The sequence below is a fragment of the Podarcis liolepis genome (assembly GCF_965112155.1).
Source record: "Podarcis liolepis genome assembly, chromosome: 17".
In the NCBI taxonomy this organism is placed as follows: Eukaryota; Metazoa; Chordata; class Lepidosauria; order Squamata; family Lacertidae; genus Podarcis; species Podarcis liolepis.
The window spans coordinates 11,908,718-11,929,063 of NC_139571.1; the positions used below are offsets into that span (position 1 = coordinate 11,908,718).

At 44.9% G+C, this 20,346-nt stretch overlaps 3 protein-coding genes across 14 annotated transcripts in view; 1 reads left to right on the forward strand and 2 right to left on the reverse strand.

The window, feature by feature from the left end:
- PHC1 (polyhomeotic homolog 1) overlaps positions 1-2,367 on the forward strand; it is a 28,313-nt gene extending 25,946 nt beyond the window's left edge. For all 10 annotated transcript variants that reach the window (XM_083483312.1, XM_083483305.1, XM_083483309.1 and 7 more), the window contains one exon: positions 585-2,367. In XM_083483312.1, coding sequence (XP_083339438.1) covers positions 585-739 — 155 coding nt within the window. In that variant the 3' untranslated portion in view covers positions 740-2,367. The remainder of the gene's footprint in view (positions 1-584) is intronic.
- A 1,380-nt stretch (positions 2,368-3,747) lies between these two features.
- On the reverse strand, positions 3,748-15,061 carry M6PR (mannose-6-phosphate receptor, cation dependent). 2 transcript variants are annotated; one of them, XM_083483439.1, is made up of 7 exons: positions 14,849-15,061; positions 12,958-13,130; positions 10,490-10,656; positions 10,288-10,397; positions 9,294-9,424; positions 6,726-6,852; positions 3,748-5,368 (listed from the first exon to the last, which is right to left on the reverse strand). In XM_083483439.1, exons 2-7 carry the CDS (start codon positions 13,113-13,115, stop codon positions 5,246-5,248), a joined length of 816 nt encoding a protein of 271 aa, XP_083339565.1. In that variant the 5' UTR covers positions 13,116-13,130; positions 14,849-15,061; the 3' UTR covers positions 3,748-5,245. The 2 variants fall into 2 exon arrangements, with proteins under 2 accessions (XP_083339565.1, XP_083339566.1); XM_083483440.1 differs by lacking the exon at positions 14,849-15,061 and adding an exon at positions 14,767-14,789.
- Positions 15,062-18,215: 3,154 nt separating this feature from the next.
- LOC310697059 (ovostatin-like) overlaps positions 18,216-20,346 on the reverse strand; it is a 52,855-nt gene continuing 50,724 nt past the window's right edge. For both annotated transcript variants that reach the window (XM_083483290.1, XM_083483291.1), the window contains 2 exons: positions 19,858-19,933; positions 18,216-18,425 (listed from right to left, as the gene is read on the reverse strand). In XM_083483290.1, coding sequence (XP_083339416.1) covers positions 19,881-19,933 — 53 coding nt within the window. In that variant the 3' untranslated portion in view covers positions 18,216-18,425; positions 19,858-19,880. The remainder of the gene's footprint in view (positions 18,426-19,857; positions 19,934-20,346) is intronic.

Sequence of the window (20,346 nt, forward strand, 5' to 3'; positions counted from 1 at the left end):
AGAGGAGTGAGATTAGACGACAAGGTGCTTGGGTATAACTGAGGTTTCAGTCTGTGGAACGGTAACATACAGTCGTACCTTGGATCCTGAACGCCTTGGCTCCCGAATGATCGAAACTCGGAAGCGAGTGTTCCAATTTTTGAACAATTTTCGGAAGCCAAACATCCTGCATGGCTTCCAATTGGCTGCAGGATCTTCCTGCAGCCAATCAGAAGCCGCGTTTTGGTTTCTGAACGTTTTGGAAGTGAAATGCACTTCCCAAACAGATTCCATTCGACTTCCAGGGTACCACTGTACTATGAACACCTTTCTGTGTGCTCCAGGAATTATGAAGGTCATGACGATAGATGACTTATCTGTATGTTAACAGCATAATCACTGAAAATGTGAGCTGTAGCCTAGGAAATTCCGTTTCCTTCAGCAAGCCTTTATTCTTTCGCTCACTCACCTCAGACCTGTTGTGAGAATTATTAAGATTGCTAAGGGATTTGATACAAACATCCTGTTCTTCAAAATGACATCAACTGCTTGCCTCTTTGACATCTCACAAGGTGTTTTGTTTTTTTGCTTCTTGAATCCTATAGGCTGCCAGGAGATTGCGGAGGAGTTTCGGTCACAGGAGATTGACGGTCAGGCTTTGCTCCTACTGAAGGAAGAGCACCTCATGAGTGCCATGAACATCAAGCTGGGTCCTGCCCTCAAGATCTGTGCCAAGATCAACATCCTCAAAGAGACCTAGTAACGCAAGAAGCCAGAGTTCTCCCCCTCTTCGCGCTGGGACCATTTCAAGCTCTCAACACTGAATGGAGGGAAACTGACCTCTCTTAAAAGCCAGTCTTGGTGCTACATGGAGGAAGTATATCTCCCCAGGAGGCCTTGAAACACCTCTTCAGGAGTATCTCATGTTGCCTGAAAATTAGCCTCTGAATCGTTCTGGTGGCAATACAGCAAGGATGATGAGAGTTCTCTGGTGAGGCTTCTCAGAGGAAGGGCTGAGAAGGACCCTTCCTCTTCTCAGAATTAGAGTTGCTTTTGTTTTCTCATTTTCCTTCCCATGCGGTCTTTTCCCCTCCTACACAGATTCATTTTTCCAGGGAACCAGTTAGTGCTGAAGTTTGGGAATGGGTTCTTTTGATGAGGGAGGGAGGGGAAGTTGGAAGGCCCTTTAAATGACGCCTTTCTCAGTTCATAGCGTCACGTGGAATTAAGTAGCAAACTGACCCCATACAGAACACTGGAAAGTGTTCTGGATCACTTAAGGATTGGAGCTTGTTCATGCCTAAATAGGACCCTTGCCAAGACAACATGAGCACTTCTATGATATCGAGGGATTTTTTTAAAGAAAAAACTTTAATTCTACATGTCTTGTAGAGTTGAAAGATGCCATTCAATATCCAAAGGAGAATCCAATTGTACTGAAGCACCATTTGTTTCTATCTTGCTTTTGAATTTTTTCTTTTACTAGTTTTGTATCTTGCCCTCCCCCTGAGAGCATATGGGACAAAGCTTCTTCTAGCAGGTTTGTATCTCCTGTCAGAAGCCTGTTTATTTTTGTTTATTATACAAATATTCTCTTCAGTAAAAAGAATGCTTCAAAAATTAAGTTGCCGGTCCTCTCGTGGCCTGATTTTTTTTTTCCTCCCCGACTTTCCTGATACACACCAGTGCAATAGTTTCACTTGGAGAGATGTATGGCAGGTTTAAATGAAGGCAAGCTTTGTTGCTGTTCATGTTAAATCATTCAAAAGTAGGGTACAGCTTTGCTTTTAGCTACAAAAGGGATTTGTTACAATTCATACAGAGCATGTTCAAAATCTTAGTTTTGATGTAACCTGTATGTCTGTCTCAAAGTCTGTACCTTTCAAATTTTATGTTGTGTCTGAGAGTTTATACTAGGGCAGGTGTTTCCACTGTTCTGTGCTTGCATATTTCAGGCTTGTTCCAACCAGTGGTGATATCTAGTACTAATCATTACCCCTTTTGAAGTATGACTCTTCCAGTAATAGGTTTAGGGCAGTTTACAGTATCTGCTGGATGATAGCCATGGCTTTTGGTCAAGGATGTGTTTTTCCATTCCTTTTTCCAACAACTGTTTTTAACAGTTTTTTAAAGCAGTGTAATTTGAGGAGGGGGACATGTACTGAGCAGGGGAGCTATGGAGAAAGCTTTACTTGTACTTATAAAGCTAGGTGTGATACTTGTCACTGTAGATTGCAGTTAAGGATACTGAAATTTGTTAACTGTGTTAACTTCAAATCTGAGATTGAAACTGTATGTCCTCTGCTACAGTTCTGGAACACTGAACAAGATTTAGCAATATTTCTCGGAGTATAGTAGTTTTAAACAATTAAACCTACCTTGCAATCATTTGTAGAGATTTCCATATATTTCTATAGGAGTTTACTCATTTCTGTTGCAAACCTGTGCTTAAAATCTTAGCATAAAGCTCAGCTTAAGCATATTTACTTCTGCTTAGTAGAAATAGTGTTTAATAAGTTCTATCTGCCAAAATGTCATTTTAAAACTTTTTGAATGCTAGGGTATGTAGCATTTTCACAACTCAAACGGCCTTTTAAAGCCCACTAGAGGGAACCAGAGTTTTGGCAGTATTACTTCATGCCTACCAGCTGAGATTCATGCCTTAGCTTTCTGGGCTGTTGGCTCAATCAAGTTTCCTTCCATAGCACCAGGCTATCTTCCCCACCTCCTGCCCCAAGTTTGACATGGATTGTCCACCTGTTATTTGATGTCACAGGGACATCAAGCAAGCAGTTTTTGCCCACAAGGTTTGAAATCAACCTGAAAAGCACTGATGGGCAGCTGATTGTTGGATTTTGTAAAGTACTGTGCTTGGGTTTTAAGACTCCATGATGTCAGATACAGGCTGGTATGTGGGGCTTGGTGGTCTAACTAGGGGTCCCAATACGTTTTATGTTTTCCAAAATGACCCAAATCTGAACACAAAGTTTAATATCACTAACAAATGAGAGCTTTTAACCACAAGGAGTATAGACTCTCTCGAGTACTCTGGAGAGTCAAATGTGCTCGGATTTCCTGTGCCATTAGTTAAAAGTGATCACCATTTTAGTGTGAATTGAAGAGATTATAATAGCTATTATAGGAAGGGTGGGGGAAGCAGGAGCCATCTCATTGTGTGCTGGTTCATACTTCTTAACTACAAGAATAGCTTAAATAATGCTATAGCACTAAGCAAAAAGGTGTGGCTGAGGCGGCCTTTGACAGTATGTTTATGTGAAGCACAGCATTGGCCTGAATATAAGCCGCCCCCCCCCCAAAAAAAAATTCAGACAGTGAAAAGTTAAAGAGTGTGGCTTTTATTCATGACCTTACGCTGTCAGCAAAGTGGTGTCCTCCCCAACCAAGGAAGCAGCCTGGGTATTGTCATGTTTCCTCCTCCCCCCATCAATTTTAAATGTGCAGCTTATTTGCAGGTGCGGCTTATACTCGGGCCAATACAGTAGTTGATATTCCCAGTCCTTGAATTCTAAACTAGAGATACAGGTAACTGAAATTTAAGCACTCTCCAGCCAAGTTCTGTGTTTGATTACTGAGCTATGTTCCCTCTCCTTGTGTGGCTGGGAGAGCAGGAAGAACAGGAAAGTAGTATTTAACGAGGTTAATTTGCTGCAGCTTTCTTTGACTTAAGAGAGGGGAACCTCCAGCCCTTCCATGTTGTTAAATTCCACCTCCCATCAGCATGTCTATGATTAACTCACAAACACACAGTTCAGGGCTTCAAGCCATTTTAATTTTAAAGTTGTGTCTTTGTACAAAGTTATTTAAACACCACCATGAAAAAGTGACCATTGCAGTGACCTTATCCCTGTTGGAGGGAACTTGAGACACTTGATGCAGCTTTGTTTATCTAATTTCATTCCAGCAGGAGAGCTGATCATTGCTCTTGAGTCAGAAAAGGAGAGATTTTGCCCTGCTGTGTACCCCACAGATCGCTGCTCAGTTTGAACCACCAGCTCTCCCTACAAAGTAAATGTATTATTCCTCACAAGAGATAGCTGGTGTTACTAGTGAATTCAGGAGACTTTGAACTGTAAATGGCTTATCTTCAAAAGTAAGGAATATTTTTGAGCTGCAGCTCTGATCTCTTCAGTAGGTGATAGCATAGCATGCACCACGTAGAGAAAGCAATCTCTTAAAGCAACAGACCTATCATGTCCCAATCCCTCCAGGAAGCAGATGAAGGTGCAGCTTAGATTAACATCCCTACTGAGAACAGACCAGCAGTGATGTTTGCTCTAGTCTGGAAGGATAAAAGTTTATTCCATAGGTTTTTGTGGCTATGTCAAAAAACCTAAGGTTTTGACTAACCACCCAGACAGACTTTCATTCCTTATTCCCCCGTTGAACTACTAAGAAGACTGGTCTTCCTTATATTTTTCAACCTCCGCCATAAGCACATATACAACTAAAGCTAGATAATTCCTCTTTCTCGTAAAGCATTTAAAGGGAGTGATAATGCAGGGACTGCACTGAGGTGCACCTGCTGTTTTAATAAACACTCTTTCCTCTTTGCCTCTGAAGTCTCCACCTCTATTTCAATTCAGGCCATATAGCAAAATATACATATTATTGCCATCATCATGGACCAGTGACTGGGAAAAAAAGACCTCAAATCTACTTTTAATTCATACTTTAAGATGGAAGAGTCTCCAGTCTGTCTGTCTACTGCATCTTAAAAGGGTGAATCTGAAAATGCAAGGAAAGCTCCCTCACCTTTCAAGAAAAATGTACAAATGAATAATTGAAAATAGAAATCCAGTGTTTTGTAGAATAAAGCCCATACAAAATATGTAAAAGCACTCAATCCCAGCCACTCTACCCACCCCCCCATACCCAAGGCTACTAGTATTTCCCTGGACCTTCAGGTTCTTCCCTTTAACTTCACATACTGAAGTTCCCCTTGCTGCTCCACTCCAAACCTACAAACACTTCTTCATAAGCTGGGGAAAATCAGCCTCAGCAGGCAATCTAGAGAAGCATTTGCCCTTCAGGGCTCTGTCCAGTCCCCCTATTTCAAAGTTTGTTGCCACAGATTTACATTCATAAAAGCCCCAGTCCCAGTACTCATTCATAGCAGGAGAGGAAAAATGGGGCAGCCATGGTAAAAAGCAAGCAGCTTAAGGGGTGATCACAAGAAAGATGAGGGGGAAGCGACCAGGTGACACCCGCTTATGTGAACAAACAGGGAAGGAAAAGAAACAAAAGATCACATTGGTAGCAAATGGTCATCTCGCTCTTCAGACTCTTCCCCTAGTTGGTCATCGCCAACACCACGATACGCAGCTGGTACATTCCTTGGTTTCGACCGGCACACAAAATCACAGCCATCCTGTAAACACACACAGGTTAATGTACAAATGCCAGACCCCGAATAGCGATTGCAGCATGAACCTCTGTCTCCATCAAGATTCCACCTCTTAGCATGATTTGAGGACTTCAATGCTGAAGGGACTATAGAAAGACGTGGCAGCCAAATAAGCACAACTGCCGTACCTAAAGCACATCAAAGGCTTTGCATAGGCAACTAGTAAGTAAAAGCTTAGCTTGAGAGTGTCAGCTCAGAAGTTCCCACAAGGAAACAAGCCTAGGCTGTGCCTCCCAGACAACTCTGAAGGGAAGCCTGTTGACAGGAATTTATTAGCTGCAATCTCCAACAAAAACAATAGCTATATTTGGACAACGCAATAAATCTGTTTATTTAGCCAGAACAAACTTTCAATTCATGCACTCCCTCTCGTTCAGTGCAGCTGCAAGGAACTGAAAGGCTCTGCTTCCATCTGATTAAGTATTAAGTATATCATTTTGTCCGAATGCAAACTGGGTAATCTCAAATTATTAGTTGACACAATGCAATTTCAAACCATGGCTCTGAGAGTGGCTTTTATCAAAAAGGTAGAGATTAATCACAGTCTGGCATTAGACATCATACTAAATGGCACTTTAAAAATTGTAACAAGCTGGGTCCCCAAGCTTCACTGCGGCTTCTTTACATGGGGGTGGGGGCACCTTTTCTGTCTAGGGGCCATTTTTATCTCCCTTGGAGGGCTGAATACGACAGGTGGGCATCACTATGGTGTCAGGTGATGCTGTGCTTTGAAACCCAAATTGTCAGGACTTCAAAGAACAGCACAGGGCTGTTTGAAAGTCCTTCGTTTTAGCGAGATTCTGATGCAAACCAGTTCCTGAATCAGGATGGTGTTTGTCAGGATTCAATCCCATCCTCCCACACATCAGCTGACGTCATGAGGAAAATGGCTTTGCGGGCTATGATTGGTCCACAGGTCGGAGGTTACCCGGGCCTGCTTAAAACAAGATGTTAAAACAAGATTCATCAAAATGCCTGAATGCACATACAGTGGTACCTCGGGTTACATATGCTTCAGGTTACAGACTCCGCTAACCCAGAAATAGTACCTCGGGTTAAGAACTTTGCTTCAGGATCAGAAGAGAAATCGCACGGCGGCGGCAGGAGGCCCCATTAGCTAAAGTGGTGCTTCAGGTTAAGAACGGTTTCAGGTTAAGTACGGATCTCCGGAACGAATTAAGTACTTAATCCGAGGTACCACTGTATACCTTTCCTGTGCCACAGGTAGACGCAGCTTGTTTGCATGATATCAGATGCAAACTCTGGAAGAATCGCAGGTTGCCCCTTGCTGCTGTACGGATTTGTCTGTTTTGCCACTTACTGCCACTAGGTTGCCCAGATCTTGCCAGAAGGCCAAGTGGGGGAACTGCTCCATGCCTTTTGCTCCCACCAGCAGACGCTGGTAAAGAAATCCCCCAATGAGGTACACTGCAACCAATGGAGCAAGCCTGAAAGAGAATGTCAAAATACAAACAAACCAGGAAGGCAAAAGCTATGATGATTTCTAATAAAACTCAGAACATGTTGATGTTCTCTTACAAACCGCTTAAGAACTTATAATGAGGCTGATTGGCATATGAGATTCCAACCTTTATGGTGTAATATGTGTTACTCCTAAAGCGTCTAGTCAAATTCTAATTTTGAGCAACCAGAGGAGAGCCCAATGTGCACAACTTTAGGCTTAATGGTTGTTAGGTATCACACTGAGTATACACAGCAGCATAAAATATGGGAAGGGAATGGGGATTAGGAATCAATATGGCAGGCAAATTATTTGCCCAGAAATGGGGAGGAAAATAGGTACACTTTAGGGAAACTAAATTGCAGGCTACATTTGAGGACATTTGTGCAAGTTTATTTCCCTGTACAGTGGTACCTCGGGTTACAAACTCGGCTAACCTGGAAGTAGTTGCTCCAGACTGCGAACTTTGCCCCAGGATGGGAACGGAAATCGTGCGCCAGCAGCGCAGCGGCAGCAGAAGGCTGCATTAGCGAAACCGCGCCTCAGGTTAAGAATGGACCCCCGGAATAAATTAAGTTTGCAACCCGAGGTACCACTGTATCCGTTTGTAACATCCAAATCTTCCAACATCTTGTGAGATTTGCTGAAGCCCAATCAGAAGCTGTGCTTATAATTCATGTCTAAACAGCAGTAATTTAGGCTCTCCTGTGCATCTATGAAATTGCAAGGCCCAGGGCATTTGTCACATGTATAATATAAACCAGAGCTTTCTAGACTGTGCGTCGTGACAAGTTAGTGTGTTGGTTGCAGTGTGTAGGTGTGTCCCACAAATGCTCCCCGCACTCCTCCCGGGGCTGGAAAGGGGTTAGTTTAACCTCTGGTTTGCTAGTAAAACTGAATTACTGTGTCGTGAAATCATGCATGTCTAAAAAGTGTGTCACCAACGTGAAAAGTTTGGAAAGCTCTGATATAAACACATGCCATACTGTCATGCCTGCCTAAATGCTTACCAGGAAGCCAGTGCCCCTAACTACATATGTATTCTTTTGTCTTAAAGCAACTGCCTTGGGATAAACCTTCCATTCCCCATGGCCAAAGACCTTTATTTCATTCACCCTATGCTCAATACAAAACCTGATTCTGTGGAATCACATTTACAGAAAAGTGTCTCGTGGATAAACTTTCAGCAGATTACTTTTCTAGACCCTTTCTAATAAGGCACTAAAAGTAGGGAACAGCACCATGGCACCCTTCTGTAATGGAGGACAATGTGTTCCACTGTTTCATTTCTACCTTGTATGCTCAGTTGACAAGGGCGGCATGGAATACTAATGTCCGATACCACATGTACTCTTCAAAGCTTTGTCCCCAATTCTGTTTAAAATCTGTACTGAACTGCCAGGTGACATACTCTGAAAATCTGGAATACTTTCTCGCCAAGTCCTGATAAAGTGAAGATACTTGTTGGTAAGGTGTGTGCCTGTTTTGAGAGGTAGTTCCCAGCTGATTTTAGATGGGGTTGCACTTTGCAGCTTTGAATGCTTTTAAGATCTAGCCTTTAAGTGGCATCTATGGCGTCAAAGTGCAAGTATAAATAGGTACTGCTCTGGCAGGAAGGTAAACGGTGTTTCCGTGCGCTGCTCTGGTTCACCAGAAGTGGCTTAGTCATGCTGGCCACATGACCCGGAAGCTGTACGCCAGCTCCCTCGGCCAATAAAGCGAGATGAGCGCTGCAACCCCAGAGTCGGTCATGACTGGACCTAATGGGCTTAGGGCTTGCCGATCAGAAGGTCGGCAGCTCAAATCCCCGCGACAGGGTGAGCTCCCGTTGCTCGGTCCCAGCTCCTGCCAACCTAGCAGTTCGAAAGCACGTCAAAGTGCAAGTAGATAAATAGGTACCGCTCTGGCGGGAAGGTAAACAGCGTTTCCGTGCGCTGCTCTGGTTCACCAGAAGCGGCTTAGTCATGCCGGCCACATGACCTGGAAGCTGTACCTTTTTATGGCATGAAGTGCCGTCTACGTTCTAAGTCTGGTGCCCACCCTCCCACCCGAAAAGAAACAGCCACTATTCATGAACTGGTGGCATACAACTTACACTGCCATGATGCACTGAATGGGGGGACACATTTGAAATTTCAACTAGTCCAAAGTACAGGCCTTAAGATTGTACACATATACACCAGAATGTTGGTACCAAATCTCATGTCTTTCTGGCACCAAGTAAAGAACTTATTGTTGAAACCAGGCACTATTAAATTGTATTATCAGAATAGCTTTTATCTCTCAAGTTGCTCTGATGCTGCTCAGTTTTAACTGTTATCTTCATTTTTCAATCCCGTTTTTTTTTTGTTTAAAAAGAATATGCATATAAGCTACCCTGGAAATTGCTAAACTAGATGGAGTATTAAAACTTTTAGACAAACTTACGTAATGAGCAATATAGAGCCAATACTTAAGTGAGCGTCTTCTGGAGGGCAGGCCAAGCTGCTCTCTAACTCAAAGAGGTAGAAGCATTCCTCCATCTTTTCTCGTTCTTCTGACACCATGGTGAAACCACTCTGTTTATGGGAAGATAGCAGACTCATGGAAGCCCAGTAAAATACATCTATCACCTTAAATATATACAGGGACAAAGTTCTGTCCTTCCCCAGAGATCTATGCTCGCCAGTGTCCTTCATCTTCTTCAAGAACCATCTAACAGTGCCACCTCCCACTTCTGAGTGAGCGAGATACATGTTCAGATAAATATATGCTGTAGGCTTCCTGGGTTGTACTTTAAAATGCTAGTAGGAGGCTCTGTGTTTGACTTTTTCTTTGCAACAGGAACTTCCCAGCCCTCCCAATAGCCCTGGACTACCCTTCTTCGGGTGGCGCTGTGGGTTAAACCACAGAGCCTAGGACTTGCTGATCAGAAGGTTGGCGGTTCAAATCCCCACGACGGGGTGAGCTCCCATTCCTCGGTCCTTGCTCCTGCCAACCTAGCAGTTCGAAAGCACGTCAAAGTGCAAGTAGATGAATAGGTGAATGGCATTTTCATGCGCTGCTCTGGTTCGCCAGAAGTGGCTTAGTCATGCTGGCCACATGACCTGGAAGCTGTATGCTGGCTCCCTCAGCCAATAAAGCGAGATGAGCGCCACAACCCTAGAGTCGGTCACGACTGGACCTAATGGTCAGGGGTCCCTTTACCCTTCTTCAAAATGTGTTCATTTTCTAGCCTTTCCCCTCCCACCAACATACAAGTTCAAGCATAGTGGTATTCCTGCCAAGCTGAAAAATCTCATTTTCCAAGCATGTAATTCAGCTCTTAAATTATTCAGCGTGATTAGTACTGGAGGTAATGTAATGAGGGGTGACTCCTAACCACTGGCCAATATACCCTGGAATTATTATTTTTTAATAACCCTTTCCAGTAGCTACTCACTGCTAGTGTCTTCTTGTTGCAGGTGATCATTACTATGGCTTTTCTCGGCTCCTTCCCACAGTGGCTAGTATAGGGGTCTCCCCCCTTATAGGTCAGTAAAATCCATGAACCTGCCAAGACAGAAAACCAAGACACCCTGTGAGGCATGTGTGGTATTGGAAGAGCAATGGATAAGAGTTGTTGAAGGATAAATGTATCTTACTTCCACTGGCAAGATGGGTTTCGTTGATTCGTCCCAATACCATTGTCTGTTGCTTATTGTTGATCTGCACCAGGCCAGAATTGGTCTTATTGCTAGCATTTCGACACACCCGAAACTTGTAGGTGTATTTCTCACCTTCACGCTCACCTTCACCTTCAACTTCAAAACTGCAGAGGGAGATGCCACAGAGTGAAGCCTTACAAACATTGGTGCTCACACATTTGCGGGGGTGGTGGGGATCCTAACAATAGTCCTTCCCACTCAAATTAAGGAGCATCTATACCAGCCAACCCTCTTTCATTCCAAATTCCATTAGGAGAGGTTTTCACAAACTTTTTAAAAAAATCATGTTCTACAAATTCTGCTCTAAAGTGAATGAGAAACACCCCAAATCCTGAGGCATGAAAAAAGGGAGATCAGCATGTATCTCCATTTTTTTTTTTAAACTATTTGTTACCTGCTCATTACAAGAAGTCCCAGGGTGGGGAATACAAATTAAAATACAACTGTATTTAAAATCCAAAAGCTGAAAACACTGATCTAAGTAAAACAATACAGCTTTGGATACAGAAAACTCACATCCAGCCATCCCCCAAATGCCTGTCTCTGGGCCTGAAGCCAGTTTGAAATCCGTTCGGATTAATCTACTTCCTCCAATAATGCCTGCTGGTGGCTTGCCGCCAGCCTCTCAAGAATCTTGCCCAAGATTGTGAACAGGCAATTGTAATGTAACACTTCTGGTCCTTCAAGACAGGCAGCACACCCCGCTTCTGCAGTAAGGAACTGATCAATCCTTGAGCCCACTCCACCAATCCCCTCTGGATAGCTGTGTAAGACATGATGGGTAAGGGTCAGTCAGCCAAACTCCTCTAACCAGCTTCTCCACTGAGCCAACAAATCCTGAGTTAGATGGTCATCTGGCATTGCTATAATTAGTGCCCAGAACTTCAGAGATACCCTATGTTGGGCAGATTTAATCAGCTTATTCACCACTCGAAACAGCCCTGCTGGACTGAAGAGGCTCTGGTGGCAGAGAGGCACACTTTATTTGCCGTCACTGCTGCCATGCGGTATGCATGACCAAGTACTCTTGCCTTTATCTGGTCAGTGTTGCATTGGGATTTGCACTATTTACAATCTAGCCATTGCCGCTCCTGTTTAATCATGCAGTTCCCTGGTATACCAGGCATGCTCACCAGTTGCAATGATGACCCCTGAAGCAACTGTGTTTATGGCCCAGTGCATCTTGCTGTTCTACAGCAAGAATAGAGCCTCAACAGGAGTGCCAGCCATCTCAGCTGGAAAATCCCCCAAAGTATTCAGGAACCTTTGTGAGTCTATTAGTCTCCAGGGTGGACCATCTCAATAGGCCCTCCATCCCTATGGGTAATACAATCAGAGGGAATCCAAACCATATCAGGAAATGGTCCATCCAGGATAACGGCCTCATTACAAACCCCACAATCAACTGAACCAAGCTATCCCTCTCTGTTGCAAAGACCAGGTCCAGAGTACATTTGTTTGGACACATGGGTTGCACCACTGATTGATCATGACAAATCTATGGTTGTCCAGGTGGCCATGAGGTCCCAAGCTAGTTCACTGGAGGCTGAATTGGAGTGGGTGTTGAAGGTACGTGGCACCACTCTGGAAGGATTCTCCACCACCATGCTCAAGGTAACCTTCAGGTTAGCAAAGGAAGTGCCATGCAATGGGGTGGACAAGAGACCAGCAGCATCCCCAGTCTGTTCCAATGACTCAACACCATAAAACCCCTCAAATCTAGTCAGTAGAGTTTGGCCTCCTTGGGGATTACAGCTGTGACTCTTCCCAACCCAGTTGGGATTGGTGCCACACCAAGTAGCTGGAGACCAAAAGCTGAGTTAATGCCTAATCTTCCCAGGCTGCTCACCCAGGTGTCAATAATGAATATCTGCATATTTCCTTTTGTAGATTTTGTAATGCGGATTGGTGGGGAAACTATTCAAGTAGTGCAAGAACAGAGGTGCTGTTTCAGGCATGGCCAAACTTGGCCCTCCAGATGTTTTGGGACTACAACTCCCATCATCCCTAGCTAACAGGACCAGTGGTCAGGGATGATGGGAATTGTAGTCCCAAAACATCTGGAGATTATATCGGAGACTTAGTAAGGGCATTAAGTATCTATACCAGATGTCCACAAGGCCTCATGAACAACAGAATATTGCCAATGAGCTGTTAATTTTATTGGGGGGGGGGGGAGAATAAACTCCTTCAGCAGCCATCTTTTCACAACAGGAACGCAATCGGTATGAGCAAGTAGAATTCTTATGAGAATCACTTGTTGACACTAGCCGGGCCTGACAAGTAGCTAAGGTGGTTGGATATTCCCCAAGGGCAGTGACTCAAAAATCCCTCTTGAGCAATTGCTCCTGACATCGGCTACACTGAAGCCACCCCAACAAGTCAATCAGCCACAGGCACTGTACCTTCTGCCGAAAATTGGCGTCAACCTCTCCAGCAGCTTCTTTTCTTTTGTGGATTCACTGCGTTCCTCCCCAAGTAGATCACATTCATTGTCCTTTGCCATCACAGTGGTTATGAGGGCTAGCAGCACAGCATGGAAGCAAGGGTGAGCCAGGAACATTCTACAAGCAGTTGTCTAGAGTAAGGGCAGGTGATGAAAAACAGATGTAGACAAGGCGTTAATATGGCAGCCTGACATATGAAACCTGAGTTGCAGAGCTCAATTGAACAATCAATGTCTACTTTTTCATTATGGCTTTTACATGGAAAGGTGGACATTCTATAAGCAATCTCACAGTCCTGAATTAAGAGACAACTGGGATATTAGTCTCACATAAATGACAACCCGCAATAATTTGGCACTGAGAGAGAGGAAATTCACTACTTTAAGGCGGGAGCGGCCAACTGGATCCTCTCAGTAGGCTGAACCCTTATTTCCCCCAACAAATATGTTTCACATCCTCTATTTGAAATGTATGAAGAACATCTTCTATTCAGTGTTTCTTACTATCGTTATGGCTCATCTCAAACCACTCTCAGAAACTGTTAATTCTGCATTGTCATATGCTATTTTTATGTTGTTAATCATTAAAACAAGAAGTGAGCATCTCATAAATGATGATTCACTCAGACCACACATGGAAGCTTTTAGAAATCAGTCAGTAGGTGCATTTTGCTTTTTTGTTTTGCATTTCAAGCCATCCAAATGTAGGTGGGCTGCACGATAATTTCTGCGAATGTATTCTGCGAACGAAGGCTGGCTTAATGTATTTGATGCATGAACAGTCACCTTCTTTCTAAGGACGGGTACAGCACGGCCAAATTTAAGCAGCTCATAAAATGCCATTGACTTTGTTGATAAATTTTAATACATATTCGTATACTTGAAAGCTCCATTTTGGCGAAATTACCCATTGCAGAGTCATCTTGCTCAGGTCCTGAGCGTAGCCTTTCATGTTGGAAAAATTCACCTTGGAAGACTCTCTCTGCTCTAACTCTGGGTGTGGGCTTTGAAAGATCAGTCCAGGAAAAGTCAACATCCTCTCAGTTACTGAGAATCCACTCTCACCCTTGATAGCCCGAAATGGAGGTTTCGGGGATGCACCATTTGAAACATTAAATCCTAGGGATTTGGGGTTAGGCGGGGAGGAGGCACCCCTTGTGCTCAGAATCTGTGCAAAGAATCTGTGCCAGAGATGGGTGGAGAGAGCTTTGGAAAGAGCCGCATACAGGTGGCGGCGGGGGTGGGACGAAACCAGTGGCGTAGCGTGGGTTGTCAGCACCCGGGGCAAGGCAAGTGATTTGCGCCCCCTAACCTGTGGATTTGCGCCCCCTAACCCTCAGATGTTGCGCCCGGTGCGGCCGGCCCCCCCTGCACCCCCCACGCTACGCCACTGGACGAAACTGCTGAGGAGGCCTCGTTCCCGTCACTCGAGTTGCGGAGGCACAGCGCCACGCGGAACGCGCCACCGGGCCCCCACCTGCCTGCGGCTCACGTGTCCGCCCCGCTTCGCGTGCAGACGTAACGAAAAGCGCGCGTGTCCCTGCGGCGGGTTCGCCCTTCGGCATGGCAGGCGCCGAGGCCGCCTGCTCTACCTCACCCCTGCGAAGCCCTTCCCTGACCCCCCCTCACCCCCCAAGTGCCTAAAAAGCCCCGCCATTTCCACAACTCGACTGCCGCCAGGCTTCTTCAAAAAGGGGGGGGGAGCGAGGCCGGAGCTTTCGGAGGAGGCGGTGGGGGGGGGGGTCCCACATGCCCTCCGCCCCCTCACCTCTCTCGCCCCCCGGAGCCTGCAGCAAGCGAGGTGCGGCTGAGGGGAGATGGGGAGCAGGGTCGCGGAGCGGCGCCGTCACCTGGGGCTGCCCCGGCCCAGTGCGGCGCTCGACGTCGCGTCTCGGCCTTCCTCCCCGCGCCTGTCGCCGGCCCCCGAAGCCGTTACCGGAGCCCGGAGGAGGAGGAAGAGGAGGGCGGCTCGTGACCAGTCATGCTACACAAGCGGAAGAGGAAGCAGCAGCCCGTGCCGTACAGCCGAAGGCTCATCCTCTTGTCGACCGGAAGGAGGAAGCGGGGTAAGGGGCGGTTTTGGTCCAATCGGGTGGAAGCGGCTTGCCGAGTCGTTTCGCCTTCACCTACCTCCGGCCCCGCCTTCCCGTGCTTGCAACATGACCAATGAGAGGCGGAGGAGCGGGTTCGGGGAGGGGCTTCGGCGTGACAGGCAACTCGGGGCCCAACCCGCCTCCGTTCCAGTTCTTGGTCTTGGCGACGACGACAAGGAGGAGGTGGGTGAAGGCGAGGGCGGCTCTCATTGGCTCTTCAGCGGCTGTCACGAGATAGTCACGAGGCCCCCCTCCCTCCCCTTCAGATTTTGAATATCTGACTGTTTATTAAATGAATGGGATAAATAAAATAAAATGCTGCGCAGTGTGTTATTGTCATGTTCGCTATTATGCTACGCGCTTTTGGTGTTTAAATGCTGCAAGCCGCCTCGGCGACCCTTGGATAAAGGGCGGTGTATCCAAATTTAATAAATAAGATTTAAATGAATAACGTATTCGCGTTTTTATATCGTACTTTTCTCACGCCTAGCAGCTCAAAAGTTTAGCACGGGGTTCTCCTTCCCCTTCCTCTTCTCAACAATTGCTTTTCTCCTACATAATTCTAGCTTTTTTTCCCCTTAAATCAGCATTTCCCCTAAAGAACGTGCTCAGATTATCGTCATGAACTAGAAACTCAAAATTGTTAGCTTTTGTTTTATGAAGTTGTTGCCGTTCTCATGTTGCTTATTAAATTATTATTATTAAAGACATCTGAAGGCAGTCCTGTTCAGGGAAGTTTTTAATATTTAATGCTGTATTTTTAATACTTGAGTGGGAGCAGCCCAGAGTGGCTGGGGAAACTCAGCCAGATGGGCGGGTATAAATAAATTATTATTATTATTATTATTATTATTATTATTATTATTATTATTATTTGCACATACTAGTCCAGGAAATGATGCAAATTAAAAATGCTCTAACCGCAACTGAGATTGGAGGGGTCTGCAGAGGAAGGGCAAAATCTGTAGCTGCTTGGGTGGCAAGGTGAGACTATAATGGAGAGAAGTATGGGTGCCATAACACAAAATGCCCTGTCCTTTATATTAGTATGGTGGTTCAATGGTTCCATCAACTCATCCTGGCAACGACAAGAGTCATGTTTCTGTTTCTAAAGCAGAAATTCCTCATTTCCTCAGTCAGTTGCTGCCCTTGCTTCTTTATGGAGGTCAACTGTTGTCAGAGCAAATGAGGAAATGCTGCTTTTCGAAGGAGGCAACTGTGGCATTTCGCTCCTCCCATTGCAAGGATCATCTGATTCATGTCTACTTTCTGTTCCATGAGAAAGGAAGCCAGTTTGTGTGACTTCTGTCTCTGGTACTATTGTATTTTTTCTTGCAACCACCGATAAAAACTTTGCCACTGCTAATGTTCTAGCGTTTGTCCAGTCTTCCAATAGGAACCTGACATAGTGAGCCTCTGATTTTCCCGGGAAAGGTACCAGCAAGGGTAATATCAGTTCAGCCCTGGCTTGCTCATATTTTGCACTGTGCAACAAAATATGTTTTATGAAATCGATGTCTTGAGCACACAAAGTCTGTCCTGGTAGGGAACTCCTCTCAACCTGCAAGAACTAATGATCCCTTTATTCTGAACAAAATGCTTGTTTAACCTGGAGGTAGGCTGTATGAATTGTGTATTGCTTTGTAACGATTTGTTGGGTCTCTGGACCTTAATAAAGGTTGATGATGTATTTTTTCTTTCTGCTCTGTCTTGCGATGAGACAGGATGTCTGTACGAGGGCTGCTTCTCTCATACGTGTTTGTTATGTTCTTTATTCTGTAATTAGTAGAAATAAAGTAGGTATGCCCATATACCTCCTCAACTCTGTCTGCAGTTTTTACTCTGCTATACCGGGTGCTCACAAGAGAGCAGCTGTGAGTCCCAGAACACCAGGACCCCTTCCCAGGAATGCTGCGTAGCTGCTCCAGTGCCAGAGGCCTGCAAGAGTGTTCCATTAGTGTGGCTGGTGACGGCACCATGGCCTCTCAGAGAGCATGGCCTGAAGAGACAGTAGGCCAGACCCCAAAGCCTCACCTGTCAGTCAAATGCTTTGGCTCCTTATCAGAATTTTCTCCATTCAGAACCAAGATGGGAGTCGGGTTTTATATCAGCTCAGGGGAGGCATGTCCCATTTCGCTGCTTGAGGCCAAATAGGAAGCACGGCCTTGCCGCTGCATCTGCCACCTGTGTCACCTGCCCTGCCACCTTCAAGAAGTGGCGCCAGCATTGGGACTGATTTCAGGTGAGATCTCGCTGTTTCTGATGAAATCTCACCTGAAATTGGAGACATCTTGGCCAAATTCAGTGCCGGCTCCTCTGCCCCTGGTGCTGGCCTCAACGCACATAACGGCTGGGCCGGCTGTGTGTCGGCTGCAAAATTTTTTGCTCCAAGTGGTTCACACAAATTGTAAGATAGCCCACCATCAGAATTTCCATATTAGGTTGGGGAAGTGCTTTTTTCTGGGGGTACTCAAGGGTACACAGCACTGGCACCTTTTCTTTCTAGAAGAAAAGCACTGGGTTGGGGTAAAGCTATCCAATGAATTTGTGGCTGAATTGAGGTTTGAACAGGGAAGTTATAGTCTAGAATGTCCGGAGGGTACCAAATGTTAAGGAAGGTGGGTAGTAGGTAAAAAAGGTAAAGGTAAAGGGCCCCTGGATGGTTAAGTCCAGTCAAAGGCTACTATGAGGTATGGTGCTCATCTCGCTTCAGGCCGAGGAATCCGGCATTTTTCCACAGACAGCTTTCCGGGTCATGTGGCCAGCATGACTAAATCACTACTGGCACAACGGGATACCGTGACAGAAGCCAGAGCGTACGGAAACGCCATTTACCTTCCTGCCACAGCAGTACCTATTTATCTACTTGCACTGGCGTGCTTTCAAACTGTTAGGTTGGCAGAAGCTGGGACTGAGCAATGGGAGCTCACTCTGTCGCGGGGATTTGAACTGCCGACCTTCCAATCGGCAAGCCGAAAATGCTCCACAGTTTAGACCACAGCGTCACCTGTGTCCAACTATCCTATACCAGGGTGCTATCCTATACCAGGTCTTATATAATCCACCCAGTGTAAACAGAGTCTGGACCATCAGCATTGGAGATTAAAATGAGCAGGCAAGGCACTCTTCATAATCACAAGATTTTATTGCAAAGAACTGGTGAAACAGCCTCTCATTGAAATGAGTGGCAGAACTCTCAGTTGAAAGGTGTATTTTCTAGTGATTTTCTTCCAAGACCTAATAGTTTAACAAATATGATTCTTCCTGAACACCTCCCTTAGGATGACTGCAGACTTAATTGAGGAATATCTTTTCATGACGACATAACTTTGTCCTGCAGAAACAAACAAAATAAACCATTAGTTAACCCAATTCAAAACGATGAATGGCTCAACTTCCATAGGCTACTCTTTGATGCCTTAGTTTTAGACACTGAAATATGACACTTGGGAACAATAATCAGAGTAAAACTACAGAAATATCACTTTAGTTCTGAGACGCAGACACTACAGCTAGGAGGAACTAGCCAGGTGGTGTATAAATTTAGAGCAAGCTAGTGAGGAACCTGATCCATGAGCTACAGGGAGACCCCCCTGGCAAAGCAGCAAGGCAAGTTAAGAAGATGTGTGTGAAAAGAGAGAAGAGGCCAGGTCATGTCATTCTGCCCCTCCCTTCATTGACTTACAGAAAACCCAAGCTCTAAATAAAGCAACTTAAACTACAAAAACAACTAGGCAATTAGAATGCCAGTAGGGGCATAAAGGCTTTCCAGTGTTTTGCATTGTCTGTCACATGTACAACTTATCTCCCTGTTTGACAGAAGTCATGAGTGTGTACAGGGTGCAATGAGCTCCTGGCTCTCCAGGAACAAATTTGTTACCTTAAGGCCAAGGTGGCAGACCTAGAAGAGCTAAGAGAGGCAGAGAGGTTGGTGGATGAGGCCTTGGGGGGACATTATAGCTGTGCCCCACTCCCACAATGATAGCTCCCCTGCTATCAGGGAGAATGACAGTCTCGGAGAAGGAGAACATTGCTTTCAAGAAGAGGGAAACTTCCCTTGCACCTGTCTTCACAACGGAAGATATAGGGCAGATCCCAGTACCTGAAATAACTTTTGCAAGAAAGTTAGTCTTAGGAACTGAGGAAGGTGGTGGTGACAAGAGATAAAGTTTTAGGCCTAATAAACAAAATGAAAACTGACAAATCGCCGAGTCCAGATGGCATCCACCTGAGAGTTCTCAAATAATTCAAATGTGAAATTGATGATCTTCTAACAAAAAATAATTTGTCCCTCAGTGAGGCAAACAGGGGCACTCTGCAACCACTATTCCCCTTCCCAGAGAAGGATGTTACGCTATTCTTCACTGAATGATAAACATACAGAATCAAACTTCCTAATACATTTTGGTTCAGAATGTCATGCAATTCTGAAATTCTTTTGCAAGGATGCCTTATGAGTGAAAGATGTCTGGAGTGTGAAATCATTCCCTCATCTTTTTTGCATTGAAGCTATGATGTGAATGTCTTCTAGCACTTTTAATTTCTGAGGCCAGCGAGTGTCTACTCCTTCCATGACTGTAGATGAAAAAGTAAAGACTTTTTATGGCTTTTAGAGAAGACCAACTGTAACACACAGAAGACCATTGCTTGATCCTTTCTATGAAACCATCTTCTTCACCGCCTTTCTCCCCATCCCCAGTCACCAGATAGGATAACAATCGTCTCACTTCTGTTTCCAAGTTTGATGCTCCTGTCTTCCAACTTACTTTCTCCAGATTATCCAAAGGGTTCAAGGATCTTCAGAATGGCAAGGGAACTTGTATTCGGCAATCCCAATTTCATCTGTAGCAGAGAAAGTAATAGGAATTTGATTATTTGACCATCCCATGTGCTTTATGGCAAATTAATTCTACCACACACAGACCTGGTGCCTTCTAATGTTTTTTTTTTCAATTTAAAAAATGAAAATAAAATCTTGAGAGGATTATTATTATTATTTCTTAATATTATTTTTAGTTGCTTTATCTTGCCCAAGGCAACCCAGGGGAAGGGGGGGGGGAGATTTGGAATTCAAAGGCTGTGTAACCATCTTTTGAATCTTTTTATATCGTTTATTTTCTATTTCTTTATATAACTTACGTATGTCATTTTATTTTGATTGGACGTGTTTAAAAAAGGGAATTCGTGGAAGGAACCGGGGTGGATCTTGGGGAAAATCTTTTTTCTTTTCTTGTTAATAATGTGGGACGGTGGTA

Bases quoted from the DNA above. Each gene is read 5' to 3' on its own strand.
- M6PR (XM_083483439.1), bottom strand. From the start codon at position 13,115: ATGTTCCTGGCTCACCCTTGCTTCCATGCTGTGCTGCTAGCCCTCATA. The intron at 9,425-10,287 runs GTGAGTAGCTAC...TCCCATAAACAG, and splicing joins GCAACAAGAAGACACTAGCA to AGTGGTTTCACCATGGTGTC. The intron at 5,369-6,725 runs GTAAGTGGCAAA...GTGTGTTTACAG, and splicing joins ATCTGGGCAACCTAGTGGCA to GATGGCTGTGATTTTGTGTG.